We start from the raw sequence: 13463 nt of genomic DNA on the forward strand, positions 1-13463 counted from the left end.
GAGCCGCTGAGATCTGTGAGAAAACTGGAGTGATTTGTGTATGCTTGCCCATGCTGTTTTAGATGCAATGAAAAGCCTTTTGAAACTCAGGTTAGACTTTGGTCCATTGGGAAACACTACTTGAAAATATTCAATTTAGGTGGCCATCAATCTGAAAAAAAGTATTGGGATTTTCTTAACGTTTTGGAGAAAATAAACGCTTGGAAAGGACGCGGGGTGGCGCTGCAGCCTTAGAAGTAGAAGGAACAAAGCGACCAGCCAACGCTCCTGTACCCAGATACTCAGATAAAGAAGCAAGCAGGAAGAGGAGGCTTTCTAAGGAGGTCGCTCCGGGAAATCAAGGCCATAGGATTGTCCTCTTATCCCAGTATCTGCGAGATTTTGGGAAATAACAGTCAGCGCCAGCGTGAGCCCAAGCTGGAGCAGGTTGGCTAGGAGACCAGAAGGCGATGGAGGCCGGAGAGGAAAAGGAGCACGTTCTGAAACAAAGGCAAGTCCTGATATTCTTTGTTTTGCTGGGCATAGCTCAGGCTGTTTCCGAGCCTATGCACTATTCAGTGGCCGAGGAAACAGAGAGTGGCTCTTTTGTGGCCAATTTGTTAAAAGACCTGGGGCTGAAGATAGATGAGCTAGCTATACGGGGGGCCCGGGTCATTTCCAAAGGGAAAAAAATGAGTTTGCAGCTCGATAGGCAGACCGGGGATTTGTTGTTAAATGAGAAACTGGATCGGGAGGAGCTGTGTGGCCCCACCGAGCCCTGTGTGCTACCTTTCCAGGTGTTATTGGAAAATCCTTTGCAATTTTTTCAGGCCGAACTATGGATTAGGGACATAAATGATCATTCCCCAGTTTTCCTAGACAATGAAATAATATTGAAAATTTCAGAGAGTATCACCCCCGGAACCACTTTCCTAATAGAACGTGCCCAAGACTTAGATGTAGGAAGCAACAGTCTCCAAAATTACACAATCAGCCCCAATTTCTACTTCCATCTTAAATTACAAGACAGTCCCGATGGCATAATATTACCACGGCTGGTGCTGGATAAAGCTCTGGATCGCGAGGAACAGCCTGAGATCAGTTTAACCCTCACGGCTCTGGATGGCGGGATTCCACCCAGGTCTGGCACCGCCCTAATCCTCATTGAAGTCTTGGACATCAATGACAACGCCCCCGAGTTTGCAAAACTACTCTATGAGGTGCAGGTCCCGGAGAACAGCCCCGTTGAATCCCAGGTTGCCACAGTCTCTGCTAGAGATTTAGACATTGGAGCCTATGGACAAATATCTTATGTATTTTCCCAAGCCTCAGAAGACATTCGCAAAACGTTTCGAATAAATGCAAAATCGGGAGAGCTCTTTTTAAAACGGAAACTGGATTTTGAATCTGTTCAGTCTTACACAGTAAATATTCAGGCGACAGATGGTGGGGGTCTTTCTGGAAGTTGTGTGCTGTTTATCCAAGTGGTGGATTTGAATGACAACCCTCCGGAATTGACTATATCCACACTTATCAATCATATCTCGGAAAACTTGCAGGAGACCATAATTGCTGTATTCAGTGTTTCAGATCCTGACTCGGGAGACAACGGAAGGATGGTTTGCTCCATCCAAGATGATCTTCCTTTCTTCCTCAAACCCTCTGTTGAGAATTTTTACACTCTTGTGACAAACACAGCCCTGGACCGGGAATCCAGATCTGAGTATAATGTCACCATCACCGTCACCGACTTGGGGACGCCCAGGCTCAAAACCGAGCACAGCATAACCGTGCAGGTGTCCGACGTCAACGACAACGCCCCTGCCTTCACACAAAGCTCCTACACCCTGTTCGTCCGCGAGAACAACAGCCCCGCCCTGCACATCGGCAGCGTCAGCGCCACAGACAGAGACTCGGGCACCAACGCCCAGGTCACCTACTCGCTGCTGCCGACCCACGACCCGCACCTGGCCCTCGCCTCCCTGGTGTCCATCAACGCGGACAGCGGACACCTGTTCGCCCTGCGGTCGCTGGACTACGAGGCCCTGCGGGCGTTCGAGTTCCGCGTGGGCGCGGCAGACAGAGGCTCCCCCGCGCTGAGCAGCGACGCGCTGGTGCGCGTGGTGCTGGTGGACGACAACGACAACGCGCCCTTCGTGCTGTACCCGCTGCAGAACGGCTCTGCGCCCTGCACCGAGCTGCTGCCCAGGCAGGCCGAGGCGGGCTCCCTGGTGACCAAGGTGGTGGCGGTGGACGGCGACTCGGGCCAGAACGCCTGGCTGTCGTACCAGCTGCTCAAGGCCACGGAGCCCGGGCTGTTCGGCGTGTGGGCGCACAACGGCGAGGTGCGCACGGCCCGGCTGCTGAGCGAGCGCGACGCGGCCAGGCACAGACTGCTGGTGCTGGTCAAGGACAATGGCGAGCCGCCGCTGTCGGCCACCGTCACGCTGCACGTGCTGCTGGTGGACGGCTTCTCCCAGCCCTACCTGCCGCTGCCGGAAGCGGCGCCGGAGCGGGCGCAGGCCGACTCGCTCACCGTCTACTTGGTCATCGCGCTGGCCTCGGTCACCTCGCTCTTCCTGTTCTCGGTGCTCCTGTTGGTGGCGGTGCGGCTGTGCAGGAGGCGCAGGGCGGCCTCGGAGGGCCGCTGCTCGGTGCCTGGGGGCCGCTTTCCGGGCCACCTGGTGGACGTCAGCGGTACGGGGACCCTGTCCCAGAGCTACCAGTATGAGGTGTGTCTGATGGGAGGCTCAGGGACAAATGAGTTCAAGTTCCTGAAGCCGATTATTCCCAGCTTTCTTACTCAGGGGATGGAGAGGGTTAGTGAGGCAACCCCCAGTTTCGGGAATAGCTTTGAATTCAGTTAAGTATTCATAAGGGTCTACTTAACCCAGTTTCAGTTAATTTGTGGAAAGTTATCTTTTACTGCTTTGCCCATTGCAGATATCTCTTTTTACTCAAAAGAAACTATCCTGTTTCAATTCTGTGCATTTAACTGGTATTTGTAAGAGTGGGCTTTTTTTTAGTATAATGAATGTAAATTTCCTTTGTATTTTAATTGTTGATTAGTCTCACTGGAACTCAAAGAGTGAAAGTAAATTTTGTATTTTCAGAAATCTTTAATTTTAATATTAGAGCAACTTTTTCCAACCTAATTTCCACAGCTCCTAGGTAATTTTGAAGTCCTACATTTTAGAATATTTGCTATCATTACATGGGTTATATTTTCCACCTCAGAATAGTTGTGTTTCTTATATCCTCTTAAGCTAGTGTAACTTTCAATCTGTAGATTCACATTGGCTAAACAATTAACACAGGTGTATTCATGAATAACATAACACTGTCCCTACATTTATCTGAATATACACTTCTTTAAAGTGTCAAGATATGCAAATTATGACTCTTTAGAGATTGTGAGAACCTTAACTGTTGGATTCTACAAAACATTCACATTTTAAGTTCTCAGTAAATTTTTGTCAAAAAAATCACTAATATTCTAAAATGTAGTTAAATAGTATATGTCTGTTGATTTGCCAAGAATGCTAATTCTTCATGTTTTCCATTTCAAATAGTTTTTTAAAACCCTCTGTTTATTCCTACCCCCCCCCAAAGAAGTCAGCTTTAATTATGAAGAACTTTCTACTAACACTGAGCACTTCATTAAAATGCAAAAGATATGAGGGAACATATGTCTTTGTCCTTGACCAACTTTTAGAAACTTCAAATGTAGCTCATGCTGCATTAAAAAAAATTTTTTTGGTGTATTTAGGATTAATTAGAAATAAGCTTGTGGGGAGAAAAATGTATCTAGGTCCACTCCCTCCATTTTTTTTTTTCTCTGACTACTTCTATTTTTTCTCCTCAGTTCCTTAGAGTTTTTAATACTTTTTCTAAAGGTTTGAGCTGTGTTTCTTGATAGCTCCACTCCTATTGCATGATTATTACAGTCACTGGAACATTGTAGGTTCTTAGTAAAAATTTTGAATGATTGAAAGAAAAAGAATCATTATTTCACCTATGATACATTGATATTTTAAAACACTAAAATACTTAAAAGACAATTTTTCTGGAATTTAATACTCTCCAATGTACAATGAATTATATAATTTTGTTATTAATTAAAATGGTCACTATTATTTAAACATTATGCAGTTATCAGTCCCTTCAACATATTTTTCCTTTTTTCTCTTACTGCTTAATTTGAGTCTCCTCTCCTGTCCATGGTTTAAGGAATACAGATGGGGAAATTGTGGTTTTCAATTTTGTAATTCATTTCCTTCTATAGTTCCCTAAATGATTCTTTCTTAATTTCTTGCAGTTTAATTTCTGATCAATACATTAAAATGAATTTTAATTCTTAATGTTACTCAGCCTCTCTTTAACATTTTATATCATTTATATATATTTGAATGAGCTATACTATTAAAATTACCATATGAATTTTAAGGACCTCATTTTGAGATTTGCAGTGGTGTGGAGCACTATCTTGGTATCAAGTCTCTGATCAACCAACTTAGTACCTGTAGGATCTTGAGTAAGTCATATTTCTGCTCACCCCCCCTGCATGATAAGAACTACTTCAATAGTTTGCAGTTATGATCAAAGAAGACAATATAAAGATATAGAAGCATAATTGCTGTTATTTTCACCATCACCAATATTAAGAGTAAACAGATAAGCCAGCATATAATATTCCTGATAATTGTGTAGAAATACAAAAGAAGCTAGATTGAACATATGATAATTGCATTGTTTCATTTCTCTGCCTACAGCCTTGCAATGGCTTTCTTTTGTTCTTGGAATAAAATCCAAGCACCCATTACTTGGTCCTGGTTTACCTTTCCAGCCTTCTCTTCCCACTTACTCTTGTGACACTAAGTTTTTGGTATACTGTCCTTCCTTCAATATCTAGAATAGCTGTGCTTTACTCTGCCAGGGCTTCACATATTCTGCATTCTTAGACTGGCACACTTTTCATCCTTCATGTTCTGGATTAAATGATGCATCTTTGAGGAAACTTTTTAAACTCCCCCTATTTAGTTAGACCCTCCCAATTGCATACTTTCAGTGTATTCAGTATGTTTTCTATATAGCACTTTTCACACTGTTCAAACATTTGTTCACAGTCTGTACACCCCATTAGATGATATATAGTAAGATATACTAAGATATATAAACATTGTCTTGTTACCATGATATGCCTAACTTTTACAAACTCAATACTTATGTGTGGAAATAATTTTGTACAGATGAAACTAATAATTGTAAAAATATTATAAAATAAGAGGAGAAAATACTCTCAATGTTCTTTGGCTGAGAAAACATGGAGGGAATTAGGCATTTGTAGCCCTGTGGACCTACTCCCTGATATGATGTATTATACTTTTTTACCACCTTGCATGAGGTTGTCTTTTCATAGCATTTTTCTGACTATAAATGCAACTCATTTACATTGTAAAAAATTTTGAAAATAAAGAAAAACGCAAATAGGATACTGATGCATGTTATCATTTTGAGCAAAATCTTTGTAAATTTGTGTGTAATAACTGCAGATGGGGGCAGTAGCCTCGCATGTATACACTTCCACAAAATCATGTAAATGAGGACTCTACCAGGGACAATTACTCCTTTTAGACAAGAGCGCATTTCATTTCCCCAGGTTGTGTTTATTTAACTCATACGACACGAGAAACTCCTCCAGTAGAGTCGACTGGGTTTGATAAGGGGAATAAGCACAAAACAAAACAAAAGAAGAAAAACCCAAAAAACACCTCCAAGGTTTTTAAACTGCTAGGGAACTCATGGTGGCGCTGTTGACTAAGAAGGCGAATTAAATCACAGGCATTGTGCATACTCTGTGAAGTACGGATTCAGTACGGTGAGCCAGGGCAGATTTTTTTAAGCAAGCAAATCTGAACCTCTAGAAAGGATTATTCCTAAACCGTCTCCAAAGGTTGCGGGGACAAAAATCTTTGATTTTCCCAGCGCTGTCTGAGGCTCAGCTTGGCGACATTCCCTAGAAGAACATGGCAAAAAATGCAATAGAGGCCGGAGGGGAGCGCTTTCTTAGACAAAGGCAAGTCCTGCTTCTCTTTGTTTTTCTGGGTGGGTCTGTGGCTGGGTCTGAGCTGAAACGTTATTCTGTGGCTGAGGAAAAAGAGAGGGGCTTTTTAATAGCCAACCTAGCAAAGGATCTGGGGCTTAGGGTAGGGGAGCTAGCTGCGAGGGGGGCCCAAGTTGTGTCCAAAGGGAACAAACAGCATTTTCAGCTTAATCATCAGACCGGTGATTTGCTCCTGAATGAGAAATTGGACCGGGAGGAGCTATGCGGCCCCACAGAACCATGTATGCTGCACTTTCAGGTATTACTGCAGAACCCTTTACAGTTTATTACAAATGAGCTACAGGTCATAGATGTAAATGACCATTCCCCGGTATTCTTTGAAGATAAAATGCAGCTGAAAATCGTAGAAAGCACCCTGCCAGGAACAGTAATTCCTTTGGGAAGTGCTGAGGACTTGGATGTGGGAAGAAATAGTCTCCAAAACTACACGATCGCTCCAAATTCCCATTTCCACGTACTGACACGCAGTCGTAGGGACGGAAGGAAGTACCCAGAGCTAGTGCTGGATAAAGCGCTGGATCGGGAGGAGCAGCCAGAACTGGGTTTAACGCTCACGGCATTGGATGGCGGCTCTCCACCACGGTCTGGGACAGCCCAGATTCACATCGTGGTCTTAGACATAAACGACAACGCCCCAGAATTTGCACAGTCGCTCTATGAGGTTCAAATTCTAGAGAACAGCCCCATTAACTCTGCCATTGTCACTGTCTCAGCTTCTGATTTAGATACAGGAAATTTTGGGACAATATCATACGCATTTTTTCATGCTTCTGAAGAAATTATCAAAACTTTTCAACTAAATCCAATTACTGGTGAAATGCAACTAGTCAAATATTTGAATTTTGAAGCAATTAATACTTATGAAGTCGACATCGAAGCCAAAGATGGCGGAGGCCTTTCGGGAAAATCTACAGTCATAGTTCAGGTGGTTGACGTGAACGACAACCCACCAGAACTGACTTTGTCGTCAGTTAACAGCCCTATCCCTGAGAACACTGGAGAGACTGTGGTGGCTGTCTTCAGTGTTTCTGATCTGGACTCTGGAGACAATGGAAAAGTGATGTGTTCCATCCAGAACGATCTCCCCTTCCTCCTGAAACCATCTGTAGAGAATTTTTACACTCTAATGTCAGAAGGAGCGCTGGACAGAGAAAGCCAAGCCGAGTACAACATCACCATCACCGTCACCGACTTGGGGACGCCCAGGCTCAAAACCGAGCACACCATAACCGTGCAGGTGTCCGACGTCAACGACAACGCCCCTGCCTTCACACAAAGCTCCTACACCCTGTTCGTCCGCGAGAACAACAGCCCCGCCCTGCACATCGGCAGCGTCAGCGCCACAGACAGAGACTCGGGCACCAACGCCCAGGTCACCTACTCGCTGCTGCCGACCCACGACCCGCACCTGGCCCTCGCCTCCCTGGTGTCCATCAACGCGGACAGCGGACACCTGTTCGCCCTGCGGTCGCTGGACTACGAGGCCCTGCGGGCGTTCGAGTTCCGCGTGGGCGCGGCAGACAGAGGCTCCCCCGCGCTGAGCAGCGACGCGCTGGTGCGCGTGGTGCTGGTGGACGACAACGACAACGCGCCCTTCGTGCTGTACCCGCTGCAGAACGGCTCTGCGCCCTGCACCGAGCTGCTGCCCAGGCAGGCCGAGGCGGGCTCCCTGGTGACCAAGGTGGTGGCGGTGGACGGCGACTCGGGCCAGAACGCCTGGCTGTCGTACCAGCTGCTCAAGGCCACGGAGCCCGGGCTGTTCGGCGTGTGGGCGCACAACGGCGAGGTGCGCACGGCCCGGCTGCTGAGCGAGCGCGACGCGGCCAGGCACAGACTGCTGGTGCTGGTCAAGGACAATGGCGAGCCGCCGCTGTCGGCCACCGTCACGCTGCACGTGCTGCTGGTGGACGGCTTCTCCCAGCCCTACCTGCCGCTGCCGGAAGCGGCGCGGGAGCGGGCGCAGGCCGACTCGCTCACCGTCTACTTGGTCATCGCGCTGGCCTCGGTCACCTCGCTCTTCCTGTTCTCGGTGCTCCTGTTGGTGGCGGTGCGGCTGTGCAGGAGGCGCAGGGCGGCCTCGGAGGGTCGCTGCTCGGTGCCTGGGGGCCGCTTTCCGGGCCACCTGGTGGATGTCAGCGGTACGGGGACCCTGTCCCAGAGCTACCAGTATGAGGTGTGTCTGATGGGAGGCTCAGGGACAAATGAGTTCAAGTTCCTGAAGCCGATTATCCCCAATGGTCTGATTCAAAATACTAAGCAGAACTAGATCATAATTTCCATTCCATTAATTGCTTGTTTCATTAACAGAAGAATGAAAAATTAGATTTTAGCTATGAAAATTTTTTTTAATCAAGAATCTTCATTTAATATAACATCTTGTTTATGTATTGATTTTACTTTATATGTTGTTAGTTTCTTAATCCATGCATATTTTTTTTCTTCTGCTTCATATCTTACCAACAGTCTTAATGCCTCCTTTTCTCTTCCAGTAGGCAAAAAAATAAATTTATTGTAATGGTGATTTCAAATAGGTTTAAGTAACTCATTTCAAATTCTATATTTCAAAGCAATGTAGAGAGCGTTCCAAACCCCAATTTTATAGTTTATTTTGTTTTATATATCATATACAGTGTGCTTTATAATATTCCTCAAGCAGCTTTGTCTGTGGTTAATGAAGTTTGAAGATAAATAAGAATGTGTTTTCTTTAAGATTAGTAATGTACCATCTTTTTTAGGGGTATAGTACTCAAATAAAAGTGATACATTTGGTTCATTTTCTGTATTGACACTTGCAATTAATATTCGATATTGTGTATGCTTATATTGACCAAAAATTAACAAAAATATAGTGTAATACAGTAAATTACATTTAGGTTTGCCTAACACATATACACGATGACTGAGAAAAAAAATTAAAGCTAAGCCATTTTAAACAACTGATTGTGCTTTTCCATTTGGCACAAAAGCTTTGTTTAGTAAAGCATCTGGTGGGATGATGATTTGATTAGTAAATTCTGAGATGTAAATGTTATCAACCTGAGGGCCGTATTTTTTTTTTTAATTTCAAGAAAGTGCATGGATATATGATCTCTAAATGCTTTATGGTAAAAGTAGTGTCTCACCCAGTACTAATTATTAATCCTACTTGCCATTTATATGGTGATTTAGGAATTTTTTTTCTTCTTCTCATCCTGGTTCTCTCCTTCAGATTTCACCCTGACATGACTTAGAATTACATGTGGTCTTTCTGGGATAAAAACTGTCCATCTTCATCAGCATTCTATCTGCTACATTGTAATTAAATGATGTACAAGAATAGGAAGTTCTGAAGAGGAGAGAGAGCAATGCCTTTATGAAAGTCTAAATTAGCTACAACAAAGAATAAAATCTGGAAGCAATCAAAGCATCAAATCTTATGACTATTTTGAGTGAAACAGAAAAACTTATTTTTAAGTAAAAACACCTTAGTCACTAAATAGAGAAATTTGTTAGGAAAAAATAAATTTTCTCCTCATAGGTATTTTCTCATACAGAGAGATAAAATTTTCCAGGAATCAAGTACTTATGACTAAAAGACAGAGAACTGACCTTCTCAAAGATTTTGAAAATTCCCTAAAGAAAAAGAATTTAAGATTGACGTATCTTCAATCACATGTTAAAATGTAGTTATAATTACATTAAAATGATGTCGTTTTATGTAAGTGAGCATCAAATGCGTGAATCCTTAATAGGAAGAGGAAAAATAATATTTCCTTTCATTCTAAGTTCCTTATAGAGATGTTTGAATCTGGTTCTTTTGGTCAGGTATTTTGCTTCTTTTCATGCTAAGCTGAGTTCCATGAAGATCAGGAAAATGTTAAAGAATTCTGATCAAGATTTATTTTTATTTGGCTGCCTTTGCCCCAGGTAGTTTCAGAGCCTGGGAAGTATTTAATTGTGGAAAGTACAGACGCCAGTTATATTGTGGGACCAATATGGCTTATGATCTGAAACTAAAGTTTGAAGGGTTAAATGCTAAGAAGCCGTTTAGATCCTGAGGATAGAAGAACAGATATTATTAATAACTTAGTTTGTGGATGGACTAGATTTACGCATTGCCAAGAAAGTGAACAGAATTTAACAAAGTCAGAAAAGGTAACCTGAACTAAATTTGAAGCTAGGAGACAATTATATATTACTCTTAGTTGTTTTTATTTCTGGGCAGTCAGAAATATTTTACCCTTTTGTTTGAAGACAATTTCCAAAAACTTCTTTATCTGGATATTTCATTAAATATGGGACAGAGAGGGTACCACATGTACAGTACTAACTATTGTTGCCACTTTTTGGAATTTCATAAACTGAAAGTCTGGCACAAGGTAAAGGGGATGATTTTGTATATTAATAATATTCTAGTAATTTTTCTTCCACAAGGGCTGATAAACCCATTACTGTGAGTTACTTATAAATCGAGTTCACTGACATTTCAATTTTCAAAAAGTAAGAGAAATTAAAGAAAAATTTGAACCCTTCACTCCAGAAAAAATGAAATGGCCTTACTAGACTCTAATCAACTCAACTTCTGTTTCATTCATAGCTGCATTTCAAGCACATAGCACAATGCTTCATACATAGTAGATGCTCAATTTATCTTTGTTGAATAAATACTTTTAAAACATTTGGGAAATCAATGAATTTTCTTAAGACTTAAGGACTTGTTTACTTGGAATTGATCTGCACATTGAATTTCAAAAGAACTATCTGGATTCACATAGGGGCGGGATTCACATAAGAGAATAATTCCAATCTCCATAGAGCTAGTTTATTATTTAATGGTCTCCCTTGGCTGGTTGAGACTTCTGGAAATTCAGAGAACTGTAAAACAATGTATTAATCTCCAATTTGGCTCCAAATTGAGCTTGCTCACATCTTTGATTTCAGGGATGAAAAAAAAATTAAATACAAAATTTTCTGTCCATCAGATTAACTTTCTGAAATCTGTATTTAAATCCCCTGCCCTCTAATTGGTGCTTTTATTGAACTTTGGCTAGTCTTTGTGGTATCAAAATTCAAAGAAATTTGTAAGATCCCAAAAGCTTAAAAACTCTTTCAAATAACCAATCATTTATTTTTAAAACATAATTCTAAGTAGTGTTCAATTTCCTTCTTTTCCCCTCTAAAAACATCAAATCAGGAATAATTTAAATATTTTCTTGACAATCACAATCTAGTTTTTAACACTGAAAAGCAAAGAGATAAGGTATTGTTATAAGACTAAGCCATCGTCAAATATAAATAATTAAAACTAGTGAAGTAACTTACAATACTTTTTAATAAACCTTTCTTAATCATTATATGTTGCTTCCTTGCAAATGAGAACTTTTAAAAAATATAACAGTTTTTCCTGTATATCCCACTACTTTATTCTGGGAGTATCTTTTGCTTCTTAGAGTAGATCATTAGATTTTTTTAAAAGCAAGAATCAGTTAGTCATAATTCAGAGTTATTTTTATGTCACACATATATGGTTAATCAATAGTTTGGTTGATCATAGATTTAAATTTTTTAATTCATTTTTCTTCTGTTCTTTGGTACTTAACATTGTTGATGAAAAGTATGATGTTAATCTACTTCTCATTCTTTTATCTGTAAACTTCATTATTCTCCTTTAGATTTTTTTTCTTTATTCATGATGTTCTGATACTTGCTAGGCCCCAACCTGAGATTCACTACATATATTGCTTTTTTTTTTTTCTTTTTAGTAACTATAATTTTCTTTTTCAAAATTTCCATTTGGAAGTTTTATACAACAACTTGTTCTTATTTCACAATTGCTATTTCCTTCTTTAATGTTTGATTAAAGTAAATACTTTTAAAATTCTTTTTATATTGTTCTGAATCTGTATGTCTTATGGCAGAGAAACACCTCTTTTCTTTGTTGAATCTCTTTTCGTGTGTTAGTCTTCCTCAGATGGTTGGTAATATTTTATTGAGAATTTATCTCCAGCTGGAGGTTTTTTTATCACACTAGCATTGGTTTTGATAGTCTTGGAGAAGGGAAGAAGGAGAAGAGGGATTCTCAAGGTAGTTTCAACTTCAGCCTCTGCAAAATCCAAGCCATAATTCAGAAGCTTAACTCAACTTTGCCGCACAAAAGTAGAAGTTGTGTACCAACCTCTATAGATGTGTTTGAGCTGGACCCCAGGCTCCCTTGGGTGGCACTGCTCTGCACTTGCTCTATGAGGCAAAAATTTCAGAGAGTGTCACCTTCTGCTTCTTGGTCATCACAGTGTCTTCTAAGTCTGTAGACATAGGAGCTAAGGGAAAAACTTTTACTTTTTAATCTTTAGAGTAAACAAGCTGATTTTGAGAAAAAATAAACTAACAAGTAAGTGATGCATAGGGACTACATGGAAAAAGTCATGGTCTTGATTCAGATAACAAATATGCATGATAGTGCTTAGAAACAGAGTAACATAATACATGATTTTTTTCTGAACTAGTGGGGTTTTGTTTGGGGTTTTTTTGTTTTCTTTTAGAAAATTGTGTGGGACTCTGGAGATAATGCAAAATTGGCTTGCTTCTTTTAAGACAGTCTCCTCATGAAACCATCTGTCAAAAATTGCTATTCTGGTAACACAGAGGTCAGGGCTGAGCACCATCTCTGTCACCAGGGTGGGATCCTACATGCAGAAATACAGCACAACACAACCATTATCAACAGTTCCCTGACCCTCCACACCTCATGTACCTTATTAGCCTTCAATAAAAACAGTCCTACCCTGCACATTGATAGCATCAGTGCCAAAACCAGAGACTACCTAGAGACTAACAGCTAAGTCATTTTCTCACTGCTGTACAAGGACATATACCACAACCCTCTCATGGTCTCCATCAGCATGGGCAATGGAACCTGTATGCTTTGATGTCCCTGGTTTTTGAGGTTCATGATGAATTTGAGTTCTAAAAGTGTTTGGAGCTCCCTTGAGTTGAGCATACAAAGTTACAATTAGATAGGAGGAATAAATTATAAATATTTGAAGTGATGTATGTGTTAACTAGCTTGGCCAATCATTCCACATTTTATACATATATCATAACATAACTTTGTACTCCACATATATATATATTTAATTTGTCAATATACAAGAAAAGAAAAGAAAAAAAAAAAGAAAATTGTCCTTAAGGAGACCCAGATATTAGACTTACTAGACCATAACTTTTCAAATATGTACAAAGAACTAAAGAAAATTGTAAGAATGATGTCTCCTAAAATGCAGAATATAAATAAAGAGATGGAATTATTTTTAAAAAAAGACCAAACTTGAAACTTTAGAGTTAAAAGTATAATAACTAAAATGAAAAATTTATAGAGGATTTC

General features: G+C 41.0%; 2 protein-coding genes across 2 annotated transcripts; both read left to right on the forward strand.

Moving 5' to 3' along the window:
- The first annotated feature begins 449 nt into the window (after positions 1-449).
- Positions 450-2846, forward strand: LOC134369734 (protocadherin beta-2). The gene has a single exon (XM_063086411.1). The coding sequence runs from the start codon at positions 450-452 to the stop codon at positions 2844-2846; it is 2397 nt and encodes a 798-aa protein (XP_062942481.1).
- Positions 2847-6311: 3465 nt separating this feature from the next.
- On the forward strand, positions 6312-8369 carry LOC134369778 (protocadherin beta-3). The gene has a single exon (XM_063086487.1). It carries the CDS (start codon positions 6327-6329, stop codon positions 8367-8369), a length of 2043 nt encoding a protein of 680 aa, XP_062942557.1. The 5' UTR covers positions 6312-6326.
- Positions 8370-13463: the final 5094 nt, after the last annotated feature.

Source organism: Cynocephalus volans, chromosome 2 (genome assembly GCF_027409185.1).
Source record: "Cynocephalus volans isolate mCynVol1 chromosome 2, mCynVol1.pri, whole genome shotgun sequence".
Taxonomy (NCBI): Eukaryota; Metazoa; Chordata; class Mammalia; order Dermoptera; family Cynocephalidae; genus Cynocephalus; species Cynocephalus volans.